The 20,663-nt window shown below is 37.8% G+C and overlaps 1 protein-coding gene across 1 annotated transcript in view; it reads right to left on the minus strand.

Annotated features, from left to right (window-relative positions):
* The window catches only part of LOC149244252 (tRNA-specific adenosine deaminase TAD3-like), a 293,332-nt gene that overhangs the window by 77,917 nt on the left and 194,752 nt on the right, over positions 1-20,663 (minus strand). Inside the window, exons 6-7 of the mRNA XM_089374775.1 lie at positions 5,630-5,735; positions 3,598-4,095 (exon numbers count right to left, since the gene is read on the minus strand). Coding sequence (XP_089230901.1) covers positions 3,598-4,095; positions 5,630-5,735 — 604 coding nt within the window. The remainder of the gene's footprint in view (positions 1-3,597; positions 4,096-5,629; positions 5,736-20,663) is intronic.

Below are 20,663 nucleotides of genomic sequence, written 5' to 3' on the forward strand. Positions count from 1 at the left end.
AGTCCTCCAAGCTCCTCCTCCTTCTCCTAGCTCCTCCTTCTTCACTCCTCCAAGCTCTCCTCTCTTCTCCTCTCCTTTCCTCTCTTCTCTTCTCCTCTCCTCTCTTCTCTTCTCCAACTCTCATAAACTCAAAGTGAGAAAATGAGAAGAGAATGGGGGCTTTATTCTTTTCTAAACTCACCCTAAACTCACCCTAACCTCACCCTAAACTCACCCTAACCCACCCCCTCATGCTAAGTCAAGTTAACTTTTAAAAGAAATTAAAAAAAATTTAAGTTTCTTTTGCTGCCCGCGCGGAAATTTCCGGAAGCGCTCCGAAGCGCTCGGGTTGCGTGCGCTTCCGGGCCCGAAGCGTGGCGCTTCCGGATGCTCGAAGCGCCCTCCGAAGCGCGGATCCGGGGCAACGCAACCGAATTTCCAGGAATCGTTTTTAAAAACCGGAATCGCGCTTCAGAAAAACCGGAATCGCGCTTCGCCTGGAGGTTCCGGAACGCTTCCGTACGGGACGCGATTCCGGCTTAGGATCCGGGGGGGGGGGGGGGGGGGCGATTCCTGCAACACTGAGACAAAGTTAAAAAATGGACTTTCAGATCGTTGAACCTAGCTGGTAGGTTGATTCTGACAAAGGCAGTTCTGCAATCTATCCCTGTTTTCTTTTTATCAGCCCTCCCAGCTCCCAAAGGGGTCTTACAGCAATTCAGGAATATACAGAGAGACTTCCTTTGGGGCAAGGAGGAAACAAGGAAGAAATGGGCCCTTGTTTCTTGGGATAAAATCTGTAAACCCAAAAGTCACGGAGGTCTAGGCTTGGATGATCAGGAGATTCTAAGTAACATTTTAGGAGCCAAGCTCTGGTGGAGATGGGTTAAAGAACCGGAGGCTCAATGGGCTAAGACCTGGAAAGAAAAATATGCAAGCTCCTGGCAAACAAGTGATCTTATAAGAATGTCTGGAAGCATAAAAGGCTCTTACATCTGGAATAAAGCCTGGGAAAACAGAAGCCTTGTACAAAACAATAGTTTCTGGGAAATCAGAGCAAGAGATCTGGCTCTCTTATGGGAAGACAAATGGCAACAAGAACCAACGCTGATAAGAGAAGATTTTATGAGCCTTGAGCAGGAAACAGACTCCCAAGGATTAATCAAAGTTAAAGATTTCTGGAATCCTCCACATGACTCCGGAAAGTGGAGAAACTGGAGAAGCATAGACTGCAGTGAGGACAGCCACATAAAGATAAGAGCAGAGGAACTCATGAGCATGTTAAAACAAAGGAAGATCTTGGTAACAGATGGGCAGGATCAGTTAAGATGGGGCCTCAATAAAGAAGGTACCTTTAATATTAAGGAAGCAAAAAGAATTATCCTAAACCTAGATCCCTGCGTTTTGGCGAAATCCTGGCAACATCTTTGGAGCCACCAAGGGTGGATGAAGATCAAGCTTTTTATGTGGTTAGTTCACCACAAGAAAATCTTAACTTGGGACAATATTCGGAAAAGGGGTGTTATTGGGCCTTCCAAATGTCAGTTATGTGAAGCTCAAGAGGATACAATGGAGCATATTCTCAACAGCTACACCTACACCACTTGGCTGTGGGATTCTTTTGACACCATTTTTCAATAGACAGATAGAGATAAGGGAAGTATCATTAATACCCTGAACAAATGGAGAAAAAACTTTTCGGAGAATGAGATCCTTAATTTGGCCTGGTCCTTTACGCTAAGCTTCATTATCTGGAATGTTTGGAAAGAAAGGAATAAAAGAATTTTCAAGGAGGAAAAAACTACTCTTTGCTTGATGAATCTGATCTTGAAACAGATAAAGGAGACAATTTCCACCACTGTTCGCAATTTTCCCAAGAATCCTCTCACAAAGAATGATTTGAGAACTCTCAGGCATCTGGGTATGCAAGAGATCATTCACCATGGACTAAGCAGAAAGGAAAGAGATTTGGAAATGGAAAAGGAGTTTTGGCATCCTCCACCAATAGGTTATCTGAAATGCAATATTGATGGTGCTTCAAAAAGCAACCCTGGAACAGCAGGTTATGGAGGGGTGTTAAGAGACGAAGAAGGAAATATAATCTTTATATTCCACTGCCATTTAGGCACAGCCACCAACAATATGGCTGAATTAATGGCATTGGAACAATGTCTAGAGATTCTAAAACTAAATCACAGCTCTAATGTCATTATCGAAGCAGACTCAGAGATCTCTATAAACGCGGTTAAGAGAATCAGTTGTGGAATAGCGCCGGAGAGGGTCTCAAAACACTGGAGACTAATACAAGTGTACCAAAGAATTCAAAAACATCTCCTGAGTCTTCGAACTGTTAGCTTCAATCATGTTCATTGAAAGGCCAATAAACTAGCGGATATACTGGCCAACCAAGGAGTGATTAATTCAGAATGCAGGATTGAGATGAAGTGGTAGGAAATGCCTCAGAGCAGGTTAAAAACTCTCTGTAATGAACAAGCAACAGAGGACAGAGAAATTTTTGGACATTCGGCCAGAGGGAAAGGCACGGAATGATGCTTTCTAGGCAGGCTCAAACACAGTACTTTGGTTGGTACCTTGAAGAAGGGCAGACTCAAAGCGGTTCCAAAAGCCTTTGGTGTAAGTTATTCAATCTCCTTTTTACTTCGAATTGCAATACAGGGTTTAATGTACTGCGAGTGGATGTTCCTGAGGCAAGTTTCGCAGCAAGCTTTCGCGAGAAGGGCGGCCGGAACTTTCCAGCGGCGGATATTCTCTTGCTTTCCTCCTACGGAACGGAAAACCAAGCCTTCAGCGGTTTTCAGGTGATCGCGGGGCTTTTGAATGGTAAGTGGTATGGGAATTTTGAGAGCGATTCCACTAGGCTCTCAACACGTGGCAAGGGGGTGGTAAGGAATACCACCCTCCATCGCGCCTTAATGTTTGAGCATCTTGGCTATGCGATATTTCTCCAAATCGTTCAATTTTGTAAAGAGAATCGACAGTCAGATTTGACTGTGCTTTTTGGTGGGACCGCTTGTCTTTTCAGGCTTTTCGTAACAGTGATGTGAGAGTTTGCTTTGTTTGACTTTGGGTTAGAGACCATAATGGTTAACCGAAGTTTGACAGGTCAGCTTAACTTCTGATAGAATGGAGGGTCATATCTATGACAAGATGCCCTTGTTTTTTCCGGAGTCCAAGGTGAAGTCAGGTTTTTTGTATATGCTGTAACATTACTTTTTGTTTAATTGAAATAGAAGGATCGTCTCTTGCTTCAGCAAAATAAAAAAGATATATCAGGATTGGACCAAGCATATGATGAGAACTTGACTCTCGACTTTATAGGCAATGCAATTTTACTTTATGGCAGTGCTTGCTGGATCTAAAGAGAACAACGTAAGATATTTCTAACATTTGCTGTTATAATAAATACAGAGAAAATAATGAACATAATCTATAGATTATCATCTGGGTGCATTACTGTTAATTTTAAACCTCCAATTTTTGAAATAATATGCATGTCTACAAGAATAGCTATGTTTCCCTCAAGTGGCATCCTTGTTAAATGTAATTGTTGAAAATCCCTGATGTTATTTTAACAATCAATATATTACTGGAACCTACCTTGCATATTGATGTCTTTTGACGTTTTACATTAATCTCCATTGTAGAAGGCAGTAAATCAAGGTCTAGCTTATCTTGATCAAGAAGTGATCCTCGATCTGGAAATAATTCTTTATCTCTCTCAGCCGCCATTTCAATAGCCACTATGACAGCATGCCTCAATGGATGCCATGGATAAGTCCTGCCGCCTTTTGCTAAAAGCTCTGGTGAAACATTTACTTCCACATTCATTTCTTTTTCTTTTGTACATTTTGCACTCTTAAAATCCGTTTCTGTATTCTTCATACATTCGGCATCCTTAAAACCCATGCCCTCTGATTGAATGTCCCTGGCATGACTTGGTGCAGAGGCAGTATCTTTAGGCTGGTTTTCATTATTTAATTCGGCTTCTTTAATGAGAATATTATTACGGACAACCTGCCATGAACCTGTTTGATCATGACCACAGGCAATTATCTCTCCAATTGAAGGATCAACGATGACTGCACCATTGGCTAACTGCACATCATAAAGCAAGCGAACAATGCCATAATGATTCCTATGTTTCATGGAAAACAATGGTGTCTCAAACAAAATAATCTTATTTTATACAAAATGGAGCAAATCTTCATTTCAATTACCAAATCTTTTAACAAAACACTAGGAAGAAGGAATATGGTGAATATTAGCCACTAAAATTTACCCTGGGCCTAACAACATAGCTGCTGTTTGTAAAACTTATAAAGAAGTAAAGAATAAAAAAAGAAATACCAAAAAGCCATTAATAGAAATACATGATATACAAAAACCTTGGACCTATTGTCTCTCTCAGCTAATACAAAAGATAAAGAATAAAGCATAGAACATAAAGAACATAATACACTAATGTTGCAAGATGTCTCTGATTATAGCTATACTACCTTGTCAATTACTACAGAGCCCCCAAAATTTATCTAATGGCATCTGGGGAGACATTAACAATGAATTATAATCTTAAACGAGATTATGTGGTCCTAAGCAATCAAATACATAATTAAATTTAAAGTAATTTTAGAAGGGGTGTTGGGATTAGATTGCGGTATTTGAATTCAGAGGGGACTAAATGTTTGGTACAGATGGCATTCCCTTATACATGATAATATGTTGTATAAGCACAAACAAGCATAATGTATACAACCTTAAACAAGTGCTGCATGGCAGCTTAGTCCCCATCAGAGAAGTTAAAAATTACACAGTGAATAGTCAAACTTAATCTGACTAAGTACACAAATAACAAGCATTCTTTGTCAAAAGATAACTAAAATAAGAAAAACATTATTGAACTGTTTATCCTAAAAGAAAAAAAGAGATTGGAATCATCTGAAAAGCAAGTTCATATTAGTAATTATCAATTGTAAAATAGGTATAATTATTATTCTATAACATAATAATAAATAAAAATATATGATATATATTTATTTTACGTCTTATCAGTTGCACAATATCAATAGCTAATATATATGGTATGGTATGAATATATTTAGCTGCTAATATATAATATTATTATATTTACATTATATACATTAATATATATATTGTATAATGTTGTCAAAAAACAATTAAAAAAGGTTTTCCCATTAGTCATAGTTTTTTTTTCCTTAGTTAATTTGACCTTTCTATTTTTTTCCTTTTTGTATGTTTTTTTGCTATTTCCGATTCAGTAGCCACCACTTTGCAATAAAACTTCAATTCTCTCCACCAATAGAATGATTGAAAAATAAAAACTTAATATATCATACAAAATAAAATTATTTGCCTAATGTTCTACATTAACAAACAGGAGTCAAAGCACAACTAAAGCAAAGTCAAACGATGAAATGATTGCTATAGTCCTGGCCTTCATCAGGGACTAATACGGAAAAGTACCTATATGCTGGCCCACCCAATGATCAGACTTTGAATTGCCTAAAAGAAACCATGTTTTAATAGATGGTTGAATAAACAGACAGTCATGTACTAATTATGTCTCCAACCAGTCAGGAAAGAAAAAGAAGTTTGGAAACTGTCAATCTACCTGACCACTTTTGCAAGCAAGCTTCCCATTCTCTATTGCAGCTTTCATGAAGGTACAAACTATGGTAGCCTCTTCTTTAGTAAGTTCTTCAACAGCCTGAACATTACTGTGTTGATCCCAAGATAAGATCAGTGTCAACTTCCCTATCTTTGGCAACTAAAAGATAATATAATACGAGGCTAGCAAACACCAAAAATTCCTATGTTACTGATGAAGATCAAATTTGCAGCAGCTACCCATAATTGCACCCATGACAATTCTTATCTGGAGAACCAAGACATGCACTATACATGGAATAATTTGTCTCTTAAAAGCATACTAAGTCCTCAATGTTTTAAATTTAAACATTTGAGGTAGTTTTCAGCAGAATATTTCAATTGCATATTAGAAATTTACAATATGATTAGGAAAGCAATATATGATACAAGCTGAATCACTGAGGGTTAGAATATGACAAATGCAATGGCAATGAATATCCTGCTTATAAATTATATGCTGGGAGTTGAACTTTTGTTCGAATGTTCTCAAGTTTTGGTTCAATCAAGATGCTGCTTGAGAATTACATGGCACAAAGATAAGTCGTAGTGTCCAACATGATCAGGCGTACCAATTTGTTATGGTACTAACGCTTATTAACAAAGTAAAAGGACATGGCCCTCACGGGTGCCATGTTCATATTCTGCATGTAAAGCACTGACACACTATGGCATGTGTCTGACAGGTGTTTAGTGCACATCCTAAAACAGGATACATGCCCTAAATGTGTCCTACCTGTTCGGCTATGAAAGACATTGTTCAATGTTATTTTTGTTGAAATATGTAACTGGGTTTGGTCTTCATAATGCCATATGTAATCATGATTTTATGTATTTAATGTAATGAGAAAAAATAAATTTATTATTGGTATTCTTGAAACATGGGTTTCATGCTCAAGGAAATTTATTTTATAGATCAAGCTCCCATTGAGAGCTTCTAGAGCTTGTCATTAAGTCTACAAGTCAAGAAAGTCATTGTCATGTATGGAAGACCCTTTTGGGTGTTGAAGAATCTAGGGCATCTAGATTCCGATGAGATTCTTCTGACAATGATAACTATTTGTGAGGTACTTTTTACTTTTCCTTATTAGCACAATCTTCTATTATTATTATTAGAGTGTGTTCTCTTACTTCATCAAACAGTTACCAAAACAAAAGAGACAAGAACACAAGATGTTGGCTCTCACCCAGGGCAAAAACTCTCTCTCCTAGAGAGGAAAACCCTTTTGCAAATTTCTCTTATTGAAGCTTCAATTGACAAATTCCAAACCCTAGACCCTTGACCAATAGATCCTCCAAGCACAAGACACGGTCTGTCTTCCTTTTGTTCTCCAATCAATGCCTTCTTCTGCTCTGCACCTTGATCTCTTTCTTCGCACTTCTTCCGGCAACTAATAGCACTTTTCTTGGCTCTTTTTCCAGCAACTGCAGAAACCCTAGGTCTCCTTAGAGACCTCTACTATAGAGTACTTCTTCTTTTCTCTTCCTCGCTTGGCAACCTTCCTTTTGCTTGATGCTTAGTCTAGAAGGTGGGACTTTCCTTAAGGTATATTTCTGAGTTAGAGATTGATCCTCTTAACCCTGCTGCAGGTCTGAATCTTCTCGCACGTGTGGCTGATCTAGTCTTGAAATTGTCCTTGTTTGATCCCTTCCTTTGCTTGATATGGGATCCACTTCGCTTGAGACGGAGGCCTACTTGAAGCCTCTTTTTCACCCAATCGAATTCTTTTATGTCATTGCAATTAGGGCAACAGATTTACCCTCTTTTCCTTCGCACGTGTGACTGAAATTAGCCCCAAAACAGTCCTCCTAAACTCGGTTTCCTTTTCTTTCTTCTCCTTTTCGCACCTCCTTTTTGACTCTCTTCTTTGCTGATTTCAGAAATTACTTGATGGTCATTTGGTGAGGTCGAGTTGCCCTATATATAGGAGTTTATCCCTCCTATTTGAGCCGACTTGAGCTAGTGAGGCTGACTTGTCCTAAAGTGCATAAAAATTCATTTTTTGAGCTGACATGAAGAGGAGACTTGTCTTTGCTTTGGAGGATCATCTTTGACATATTTCTTTGACATGTTTACATAGTGTAACTTGCCCTTAAATGGGTCTTTCATAATTACATTGACTCTTTGACTTTCCTATAGCACTTCAACATGTGCTAGACCTATGACTCATTTTTACAATTGACAAAAATAATAATTCTTTTCTTTTACAAGTACAAAGATCAAAATCACATTTATGAAGACTGAACCTAGTTACACTTTCTTCAACACTCCCTCTTAACTAGGGAGGTATTCATATATCACTTTCCAAGGTGTTTGGACATTTCCAATCTAAAGAATTCACATAAGAGAAATCGGATTAGCAATCCATCTGTTATAGCATCATAGTAACCAACATTGTTTCCACAGCAAGGTCTTGACTGACTGCTCTATCTCTCATTAGATCAGAGTACAATGTTGGCGAGACCAATGACTATAGACACCTTCATCATCGTCTCTCAAGGTACATACCCACTTGGGTGTTCACTGAGTATGACCTTCTAGGACTATTCTTGTCTTGGGTTCTCAGCCCTAATGATTATATGAAGACTCCTTGCCCAAGGATGATCCAGAGAACACTTGTACCATCAGATATTATCAGTGAACAGAGTTTTTTAACTCTACTTCTATCTTCTCATCATCTTTCTTGTACCCAGATTCCACACTCTACAAGGAATTGTAATAAGTGATACTAGTAATGATGGGTTTTGAGTCTATAACAGGCCTACAATGTTGGGACTCGATCAACAAACGAGTACACCTTGGAGTGTTTTCTTTATCTGGTTAATTATCCCTTCTTTTTTAGAAGCGGATAATTTTCTAGGTTTTTTCACTCACTTTGTACCCCAAAGTCGGGGTGACAGTTTGAAGGTTGAGCCCCTAACACATCTTAGTGTCTAAAGTCGATGTATATTACCATAATAGATCACACAAAAAAATCTGTGGAATTTGGTTAGGTCTACGTACTCGTTTTTTAATTTTTTAGATTTCCCGCAGGTTAGAAATTGCAAATAGAATTATATTTAAATTGTAATAAGCGTAGTCTAAAGAAGTTGTATGGGGTATGAGTAATAAAAATTACACCTCTCATCCTCAAGTTTTTACTATGACACACTTTGAGGGGTTAATAATGTGTTTAGTGGAAATTGTGACATTTTAATTAGGCTAGAATTAAATAAAATAGAGAGATAAATTATTCCATGTGACAGAATGACGTGGAAATGACAAGGAAATTATCCTAAGTCAAAGAGTTGAGTCAACGGACATGTGGAAGATGACTGAGCACACTGCATCATAAAGACACCATTATTTCATAAAATCAAATTTCCCAGATATAAAGCAGCAGTTACACATGTGGAAAATCGAATTTATTAGAGGAGCTCATGCACTGAAGGAATATTCCATGGTATATTTGGACTGAACATTAGGTGGGGCATCATCTCACAGTTATCTCAGGTTCTTCTACTCTTAGCACTCCACTCTAGAGGACTACGACTTGTTCATGGAGGGAATCACGCAGTTCATGGAGGAATCACGCAGAGCTATCTGGGAATCATCTATACATGTGACATAACTTAGTTCGAGTTTGCATTTATTGACTGGAGTTATCACAGTACTTGGATTCACTCATGGATGAATTTACTATGCCATATTGGAATTCAATTTTCCTTCATGTGCACATATGGAATTCGATTTTGCTCTGATGTCTCTATCTTCTCCACATCGAACTTGACTTATCTTTCCTTGGGATTTGCTCCAATTTCAGTTCTCACATGCATTCTTCCTTGGGATTTGCTTCCAACTCTTTATATAATAAGGCTATATGCTTTCATATTGTATGATGTAATACGAGCTATTGTGCTTGAGGAGACTCTATGGGATTGTATTCACTACTTGCAATATGATACAACAGTGTTTGGGGTAAAGCGTGATAGTGTTCTTCTCCTTGCATGTGTGGTAAATTCTTGTCTTTTGTTATGCTTCTATTTATTTCCTCATGTCATTGTTTCTTTCATGCTTGTTTCAAGTTATGTTAGCATGTAGTTATCTCATATTAGCATAAGAATTAATTATTTGCTTTAGGAAAAGAAATCTTCTAGTGGATAATAGATGTATCTCTAGGAATTCTTTCCACTGCAATTTCATGTTGATTTAATGATTTGTGGTGAAGTTTTGTAGATGAATCATTATTTGGTCAAGCTTTTCAAGCGTGAGGGGAAATTCTCAGTGGAATCAACCCATTCTTGAAAAATATTTGTTGACCACTACTGGTCAACTACCCATGCAGTACACCCCCTTTTCTTGGCAGAAAGGGGTAGCACCTGATCGACATGTCCGTGCCATCCCGCAGTCATCAACAGCTTGATCGATTTATGTTGTAAACCCAGTCTGCATGTATGAATTGTAAATAATCTTAGCAGATCTGAGTCATGTATGTAAATTGCCTAGGGGGACCTAACTTTCTAATGATAATCTACCAACCCGGAAGGTTTTTCGTCTCACCGATCTACGATCGGCAGAGTTTTCTTTCAACCTGACCCCAAAGCCGGGATGCATTTTGTTATTAGAACTTTAGGAGAATCCTAGTGTGTTAATCTGCTAGATTATAGTTGTGTCGGAGAACTGGGTGGTTTATGAGGGTCTATGTTAAAGTGGGTTTGTCCCCTTAAGATGTAAATTGTAAAAGTCATGATGTAATGTGTCTTGAGGGTTGAAAAATGTTTTAGTCCCCTCATGAGTCCTAAGTCCTAGGTCCTAGGTGATGTTTCCAAAGGCTTAGTTCGATGATTCATTTAAGAAAATAAATAAAATAATAAAATTAAAAAAAATTAAAAAATTAAAAAATGAAATAAATAAAAAAAATTATAAAATAAATCAAAAACCCTAAATAATAAAATAATAATATTTTTGTGAATGCATGCAAAATATCATTTTTTAATAAATCGACGGATGAGATTAAGAGATGCCTTGATCCTCATCGACGGTCGAGATCATTTCGACATGGATCACTCGAACTAGCCGTTGGGATCATTTCCTTTAAATAGGGTTCTAGGGGTCATTTCAGATCATTGGATCTGTGAGTCTTGGCTGAAAAAGCTCTCTTGTAATCTGTTTTCTGGTTAATAAAAGAAGACTTTGGGGTCCAAATCTGGCTGGTGTTACTCTCTGGAAGTGCTGTGAGATGTTTAACTTTCTGCATATTTCATTTTTCAGCCATTAATAATAGCTTGTTTTTTTTTAGAGTATTGTGAGCACAGGTATCTTGTTCACTTACTAGGGTTTGAGTGGTGTTAGGGTTTCAAAAGTAATGGCAGGTATCTCCATTGCTTTTTGAGATCTGGCAACATTCTTGCTCTTTACTGATGGTTGCTTGAGCTATGCAGAAAAAACCTTTACTGAAGAATATTGGTGGGCGTTTGGGGAAGTTCTAGGCTGAACCAGCCGACTCCCACAAGCTTTTCCTTGCAGAGCCCAACTGATTTTCCCTGGGTTAATCATTTAGACTTGTTTTTCTAGTTTACATGAGAGATTTTATCGAGCTTGTTCACAGTAAATTTCAAGTTTTCTGATGTTTTGACAGTGCTTCTGTTATTATTGTCAAATCTGGCTAAAAAGGGGCCAAAATTTGTATATTATTCAACTGATCTGGGGTTTCAAAATTTCACTTTATACCCAGTCTTCATTAGGGTTTAGGGTTTTTAGGTTAATTTCTGGCACATACTATTTTAAGCTTTCTTTTCTTTCGCAGGTATAGGATTAGCTTTGCGATGGCAAGGGTTTTGCGGAGGCTGCAAAGCATACATTGAAAAATCCTGGGTGAATTCTTTGGGCCGTCAGAAAAATCCATAATCGCTGAAGCGGCCATCAGGGTTACCACTGTTGGACTTTGGTATTTGCCGGCTGCAAGTTCTCAAGAAGTAGCCCGAAATTTTATCAGCATTCCAAGTGAAAACTATCGATGATCTGCGTACCATCGTCCTGAGTTCTGGGCAAAGCATTTCAGTTGTCAAACGTCGGCTGGGAAAGAAAAGTTGTGGCTAGTTACTACTATCGGATACCTGCAAAACGACGACAGAAGAGGTACCGGGACGCGGCATCACAATTGATCAGTCGCCAGAGTTCCTCAGGATTACGATTTCTAAGCTCTGGTTATCCTTCAGCGTTCTGAGCGTATGCATTGCCGCCGTCGACTGAGTCTCTTTGGGACGTTTTGATTTCTGATAGTGCCATCGAAACATTCCAGCACGTCAGGTAAAATTCGAATTATACGCAAGCATTTCAGGTAAGTTTTACACTGTTTGCCATTGCCGCTGTCTTCACGTATTTTTGCAAGCTTAAATCGATTTTTTTTTCCCAATCGCCGTCGGTTTCTCTCATTCACTCATCGATTTTTCTCTCAGGGCTATGTTTCTTTCGTTGTGATCAAGCACATCGCCTTCCGCCATTCGATTTTTTGTTTACATGGTTAGCCTTTGGTCTAGAATTTTTTGTTCGAACCTGCAGCTTGAACCTTGTTACGGCTTACATCTATTCCCTTTTTTATTTTAGTTTATCAGTTTTCAAATTAAATTTCGACCTTTTTATTTTTAACGTAGGCTTTTTACATTTGTTAGTTTTAGCTTTATGAAGAATTAAAATTAAAAAAAAAAACAAAAAGAAATGCGATTTGGTTTTTAGTTTTAGCTTTATGAAGAATTAAAATAAAAAGCAAAAAAAGAAATGCGATTTGGTTTTTTTTAGGTTATATATAATTTCATTTTTTCATGTATTAAATCTTAGCTTTTGTTTAGATTTAATTTTTTATAATTTAGTTTTTTTTAGATTAGATTTAATTTTTATGTTTTAATTAGATTTTAATGTGTAAGATTTAAGTTTGATTTAGTATTTATATTTTAGATTTTTATTAAGTTTTAGATTTTTATTAAGTTTTAATTTTATTTAAAAAAAAAAAAAAAAAAAAAAAATTTAGATTTTAGTTTCATCTTTTTTTTTTTGATTTAAAAAAAAAAAAATTGGGAAAATTTTCTCTTTTGCCAAGATCCAGTTATTTCCAGGAAATTATTATGCTGAGATTCAAATTTATCAATGCGGAATGAATGTTTTATCTGTACATGAATGATTATCTTAAATATGGTATCTGGTTAACGATTTGTGATTTATAATTGCGTTAATATTTTCTTAGTTGCTGGATATCGTGATTGAGATTTGGTCATTGCAGGAACTTTGTGGTTTTACTGGATATTTAAGCACTGTTCAAGTTATTTGATGATAAGTGATTGCTGTTCATGGTTTATATTCTATATCATCTAACAAGTAATCGTTTTAACAACAATCTCTTAAGGCACTGGTCCACCAAATTAATAAAACCATTTTAGTGCATCTTGTCTCCCAGCCCAATTGTTTGGCAGTTGGCCTTCATCATTTCACAGGGTCTACCCCCCTTAGCCGTGGGAGACAGGCTTAAACGGGGGGATCGGGGATCAGAGTGACAGCCCCCGGTCTGAGCGTTGTCGTGTCAATCTGCGCAACAACATTTTTTGGCGCCGTTGCCGGGGATAGAGTTTTTTTGTCCTTGGTTCTTTCATTTCAAGCTTTTCTATTTTTAACTTCTTGTTCAGGTGGCAACTCCACTTCCTATATTATCTGCAAGAGTGTACACTAGAAGGCATCCAAGCAGTCTGTGCAACCCTACTCCTGATCCTGAAAAGGTCTTCAGGGTGCGATTACACAAACTCGCTTCTCGTACACTTCTTGGAAATCTTGGACAAGAAGCCCTCTCCGATATTCATTTGCTCTTTAAGGGTCAAGTTAGGCGCAGCACCATGAGTATGTATGCCCCTTGTAATTTTTCTAACATTCCTGGATACCCCAATGATATTCCATCTGTTGGGATAGACAAATTGCCTAGCTTTCAAGGAGATAATGCCATTACTGCTAATTCCCACTTGCGAGATTTCAACATATGGATGGCTAAGTATGCAAGATCTACTGATTTTGATCATGAAGATGTTAGGATGACTCTTTTTATCTTGACTCTTGGAGGTGATGCTTATGATTGGTTTACAGAAAAGCCTCCAAATTCATTCGACTCCCTACAATCAATCATTAATGCTTTTAAAGAAAAATATGGAGATAAGAGAGAGGGAAGACATCTTGTAAAAGCTATTAGTCTAATAAAAAAGAGAGAGGATGAAACTGTCGAGGAATTTAATAGAAGGTTTAATGGTATTATTAGAGAATTACCTCAAGACTATAAACCTACAGATAAAACTCTCCAAGACTTTTACATTGATGCCTTTAGTCCTGAACCATCTTATGAGTTAAGGCATGCTAAACTTAATGATTATAGAGATTGCCAAGCCTTAGCTATAGAACTTGAAAAGGACAAGGCAGCTTCTGGGAAATCTGAAATCCCAGGTTTTGATAGGGCTGCTACGAAACTAAAGGAACCTAAGGGAAAAGCAGTCCAAGAGCCAGAAAGTGAGCTTGTTCTCAAGTTGCTTCAAAAAATTGAAACTATGGAAATTAATCATAATAAGGAGATAAACACTTTGCAGAATAGGTTGATTCAAATGGAAAGAGCGCAATCGCAAAATTTTCAGCCTCGAAATAATAATAACAGAAATAATAATTGGCAAAGAAAGGGTCAATCTAGTGAGCAGAGACCCCCTAATCCGCTTACTAATCTGGTAGATAATGCTCCTCCTTACTGTCGTGTTTGCGATGCTCTTCATGAAGAATCCTCTTGTCCCATCGTCAGAAGAATCTTAGATAATGGAATGTTTGGGACAGGTGATCAAATAAACGTAGTAGGGAGCAAGTTTCCTTTGCCTATGAATGATTGGATAGAGGTTAAGGAAAGGAGCTATGATGTTATGAATCCTTCATCTGCTTTTAGTATAAATAACCTTGAAAATGAAGATGACATTTTGGCTAGGTTATATGGTGAGAAACCCTCTCCTGAGAAAATTTTAGAAATTGCTAGAGATAAGGGTTTGACATACCAAAGAAGGGATAAAGATCAGAGCGGGAATCAAATTCCCCCTCGAACTTTAAACCCTGGCATAAACTCTGGAATAGATGTCGATTTGGGAAGTTGGTTTAACAATGCAAAAATCTGGGTTCCTGTATCTGAGATTGCTAAGATCCCTTCCCAAAGAGACAAGTTACTAAAAGCAATTCAGGGTCCTCAAGTCAACGCTTCTCAACAGAAGACTCGCGAGGTTGACTATCATGATGCTCCCATATATCTGCAAAGCGTAGATGCTGATAACAAAGATCATCAACCCTTCTTTATCACCTTATTAGTCAATGGGTATAAATTGAATAACTGCATGTTGGATTCAGGCGCATCTGCTTGCGTTATGACTAAAAGGGTCATGGAACAGCTTAACTTAAGAGTTTCTAGACCCTACTATAATATATGTGCCATGGATTCTAAGAAAATCGAAGTACACGGTTTAATCAAGGATTTACAAGTTCATCTTTCAGTTTACCCAGACATCATGGTTGTTATGGATATTGTTGTCGTTGATGTACCTGATGCTTGGGGTATGCTGCTATCCAGAAAGTGGGCCTCTGATCTAGGAGGAAGCATTCAAATGAATTGGTCATATGCTATGATTCCTTCTCCTAGGGGTGATGGTTTTGTTAGACTAAATAGAGAGCCCGAGAGGAAATTTCATGTTGAAGATCCTAAGAAGCCTCATAATGAAATAATTAGAGAGCAATCTGACATCGGGAACTATTCTATCATGTCTAATTTCATAATTCCTCCTGATGATAAGATTAAGGATCTTAAGGATAAAGTTTGGTATATGTACTTCGATGGTGCGTCCTCTAGTCATGGTAAAGGTGCTGGAGTAGTGCTTAAATCTCCCCTTGGTCACACTTTCAAGTTTGCCTATCGTTTAGAATTTGAAGCAACCAACAATGTCGCTGAGTACGAAGCTATATTGTTGGGACTTGAATTGGCCAAGGCTTTAAGGGTTAAATTGCTTAGCATCAAGGGGGATTCTGATCTGGTTATGATGCAGCTTAAGAACAAATTCACATGTAGAAATCAAAGATTAAGAAATTATCAAAACGTTGTGTGGGATACTATGGAGCATTTCGATGCCCTTAACCTTGAAGCAATCCCTCGAGAACAAAATAGTTTGGCAGATGAACTTGCTGTAGCTGCCACAACTTTCCAGTTGTCTGATGAGTTAATTAACGATAAAATCAAAATGGAAGTAATATTTAGACCATCTGTCCCAGATAACTCGGAGCATTGGCAAGTTTTTAACGACGAAAAGCAAGTCATTCATTTTCTCAACAGTTTGGATGAGTTTGAAGATTTTCGGATAATTTCTCAGGAGGATGGATCTTTAAATCATGAACATATCATAAATCCTACTCCTAGAAATGTGGTTGCCTTAGAGCAACATTTTGATCGGCATGATGCCACAAAGCTTAGAGAAGAAAACAAGATGGACCCAGGCGAGTACCTCGAAATTAACATTGGTACTTCTGAAAATCCGAAAATAGTTAAAATTGGTAAAGCTACTAGTTTGGAGGAAAGGAAAAAGTTAACCGATTTACTTCATGAATATAGAGATGTTTTAGCTTTTTCCTATGATGAATTAAAGGGCTATAGGGAAGATGTTATGGAGCATACTATTCCCTTAAAGGACGAGAATGCTAAACCCTTTCGGCAGAAACTTAGGCAAATTAATCCGAAATTAGCCCCCTTGGTCCAGAAAGAACTTGCAAAGATGCTTTTAGCAGGGATCATCGCTCAAACTAGGCATTCGACATGGTGTTCGAATTTGGTGATTGTTAGGAAAAACAACGGTACAATAAGACTTTGTGTCGACTTTAGAAACCTTAATCTAGCATGCAAAAAGGATAACTACCCTTTGCCAAACATGGAAACTTTGTTGCAAAGAGTAACTGGGTCTGGAATGATGTCGCTGCTAGATGGTTTTTCTGGGTACAATCAGGAATGGGTTAAAAGGGAAGATCGGCACAAGACCACATTCACAACACCATGGGGTACTTTTGAATACATCAGAATGCCATTTGGGTTAACAAATGCTGGGGCTACTTTCCAAAGGGCTATGGATTATGCCTTCAAAGGGTTAATCGGGAAAATTATCGAAATTTACCAAGATGATCTTACTGTTTTCTCTAAAGATGGTATTAGTCATATAGATCATCTTAGGCAAGTTTTCGATAGATGTAGAGAATATGGAATTTCTTTGAATCCGGCTAAGTCTGTTTTTGGTGTAACAGAAGGGAAATTACTCGGTCATATCATTTCTAAGGAAGGAATCAAGATCGATCCCAAAAGAATTGAAGCAATTCAAAAGATTCCTCTCCCGCATAATCTTAAATCCCTTCAGTCTTTCCTTGGAAAGATAAATTTTATTAGAAGATTCATCCCAAATTATGCAGAAATAGCTAAGCCCATTCAAAGTCTTCTGAAGAAAGATGCGAAATTTGTCTGGCAAGAAAAGGGGAAAAAGGCTTTCCAAGAAATCAAGTCTGCTATTGCAAAAGCTCCTGTCCTGGTTAGTCCTGATTACTCCAAGAATTTCATGATTTTTTCTTTCGCTTCTGAAGATACCATTGCCGGTGTCTTGCTTCAAAAGAATAAAGATGGTCATGAGCAGCCTATTGCTTTCATGAGTAGAGCACTTCAAAACTCTGAATTGAAGTACAATACCATGGAAAAGCAGGCTTATGCCCTAGTCAAGTCTCTTAAGCATTTTAAGACTTATGTGGGTTATTCTAAGATCATTGCTTTTGTCCCACATTCTGCTGTTAAGGACATATTAACTCAAACCGATTGCTTAGGGACTCGTGCTAGGTGGGTTACTAAGATACAGGGGTATGATTTGGAAATCAGACCCACCAAGCTGATCAAAGGCCAAGGTTTAGCTCAAATGTTAACTGAAAGTAATGAAAAGACTCTTGGTTTGTTCTGCCTTAACGATCTATCTTCGCCAGAATTGAAAAGATTAGCTGAGCATGAATGGTATAAGGACATAGTTTATTACTTAACCAATCTTGCATGTCCTAACCATTTAGTCGCTCATAAGAGAAGGGCTCTTAGACTAAAAGCCACTAAGTACTGCCTTATGAAGGATGGCCTTGGATGGAGAAATCCTGAGGGCATAGTGCTTAGGTGTGTTGACGATGTTGAGTCCAAAAGATTAATCTCCGAGTTTCATTCAGGATTTTGTGGTGGTCATTATGCCGCTAGAACTACCGCCCACAAAATCCTGAGAGCTGGCTATTATTGGCCTTCGATTTTTTCTGATGTGCACAAGTTTGTTAGAGCGTGTCAAGCCTGTCAACTGTTCACTGGGAAGCAGAAGCTTGTTGCCCTTCCTCTACAACCTCTCATTGTAGAGGCACCTTTTCAGCATTGGGGTCTGGACTTCATAGGGAAGTTCCATGAAAATTCTAGTAATGGCTACTCATGGATTTTGACTGCCACGGATTATTTTACTAAATGGGTCGAAGCCATTCCTGCTAAGAATGCCACTGAAAAGGTTATTATGGATTTCATTGAGAATAACATCATTACTAGATTTGGTGTCCCCACTAAGATCACTACGGACAATGCCAAGGCTTTTAGTTCTTTAGAGTTTTCATCCTTTTGTTTCAAGTATGGCATTGTCTTATCTCATTCGTCAAATTACTATCCTCAGGGTAATGGTTTGGCTGAATCAAGTAATAAAAATCTCATAACCATTATCAAGAAGATAGTAGGAGATAACAAGAAGTCTTGGGACAGCAAAATCAAGTATGCTTTGTGGGCAGATAGAATTACTAAGAAGAAATCTACTGGTAAATCTCCCTTTGAATTAGTTTATGGCTTGGATGTTACTTTACCTGTGCACCTGAAGTTGCCAGCTTATCAGCTTCTCCAAAATTTTTCTACTAATAAAGATGTTGTTCAGAATAGAATAGATCAGATTGTCGAGTTAGATGAAGCTCGTAGGACAGCTTTCGACGCTATATGTAAAAATCAATCTAATATTAAGAAAAGCTTTGATAAATGCTCTCGATCTAGATCTTTGCAGGTTGGAGATATGGATTTACTTTGGGATCGCAAGAATGAAAAGCCGGGAAAACATAAGAAGCTTGATAGTTTGTGGCTGGGACCATACATCATTAGAGATATAGCTGGGCCAAACTCATTCTACTTGAGCAGATTGGATGGCGAACCACTTGATCTACCAGCGAACGGCCAAATGCTCAAGCTGTTCTTCAGAGATGATATCTGATGCCATGGGGCATCTTCTGTATTGTATTTCTATCCCTACTCCTTGTCTTTTCAGCATTTCATTTCTGTTTTTAGGATTAGATTTACGTTTCATGTTATTAGTTAGTCAATAAATGAAGAGCTTTTATCTTTCCTGTGCTTAATGTATATGATGATTTTGGAATGGACGCTACTTATTTTTATCTGTGTGTTGTATGGATGCAGATTCTGGATTCTCACATTCCTACAGTGCAGCAACGTGTCCCCAAGTAGAGCCAGATGTTGACCACTACTGGTCAACTACCCATGCAGTACACCCCCTTTCCTTGGCAGAAAGGGTTAGCACCTGATCGACATGTCCACGCCATCCCGCAGTCATCAACAGCTTGATCGATTTATGTTGTAAACCCAGTCTGCATGTATGAATTGTAAATAATCTTAGCAGATCTGAGTCATGTATGTAAATTGCCTAGGTGGACCTAACTTTCTAATGATAATCTACGTCCCGGAAGGTTTTTCGTCTCACCGATCTACGATCGGCAGAGTTTTCCTTCAACCTGACCCCAAAGCCGGGATGCATTTTGTTATTAGAACTTTAGGAGAATCCTAGTGTGTTAATCTGCTAGATTATAGTTGTGTCGCAGAACTGGGTGGTTTATGAGGGTCTATGTTAAAGTGGGTTTGTCCCCTTAAGATGTAAATTGTAAAAGTCATGATGTAATGTGTCTTGAGGGTTGAAAAATGTTTTAGTCCCCTCATGAGTCCTAAGTCCTAGGTCCTAGGTGATGTTTCCAAAGGCTTAGTTCGATGATCCATTTAAGAAAATAAATAAAATAATAAAATAATAAAATAAATAAAAATTAAAAAATGAAATAAATAAAAAATAATAAAATAAATTATAAAATAAAGCAAAAACCCTAAATAATAAAATAATAATATTTTTTGTGAATGCATGCAAAATATCATTTTTTAATAAATCGACGGATGAGATTAAGAGATGCCTTAATCCTCATCGACGGTCGAGATCATTTCGACATGGAACACTCGAACTAGTCGTTGGGATCATTTCCTTTAAATAGGGTGCTAGGGGTCATTTCAGATCATTGGATCTGTGAGTCTTGGCTGAAAAAGCTCTCTTGTAATCTGTTTTCTGGTTAATAAAAGAAGACTTTGGGGTCCAAATCTGGCTGGTGTTACTCTCTGGAAGTGTTGTGAGATGTTTAACTTTCTGCATATTTCATTTTCAGCCATTAATAATAGCTTGTTTTTTTTTAGAGTATTGTGAGCACAGGTATCTTGTTCACTTACTAGGGTTTGAGTGGTGTTAGGGTTTCAAAAGTAATGGCAGGTATCTCCATTGCTTTTTGAGATCTGGCAGCATTCTTGCTCTTTACTGATGGTTGCTTGAGCTATGCAGAAAAAACCTTTACTGAAGAATATTGGTGGGCGTTTGGGAAGTTCTAGGCTGAACTAGCCGACTCCCACAAGCTTTTCCTTGCAGAGCCCAGCTGATTTTGCCCTGGGTTAATCATTTAGACTTGTTTTTCTGGTTTACATAAGAGATTTTATCGAGCTTGTTCACAGTAAATTTCAAGTTTTCTGATGTTTTGACAGTGCTTCTGTTATTATTGTCAAATCTGGCTAAAAAGGGGCAAAAATTTGTATATTATTCAACTGATCTGGGGTTTCAAAATTTCACTTTAT

Source organism: Pinus tabuliformis, chromosome 8 (genome assembly GCF_031772625.1).
Source record: "Pinus tabuliformis cultivar Carrire ecotype Pingquan chromosome 8, CPIR1, whole genome shotgun sequence".
NCBI classification, from domain to species: domain Eukaryota; kingdom Viridiplantae; phylum Streptophyta; class Pinopsida; order Pinales; family Pinaceae; genus Pinus; species Pinus tabuliformis.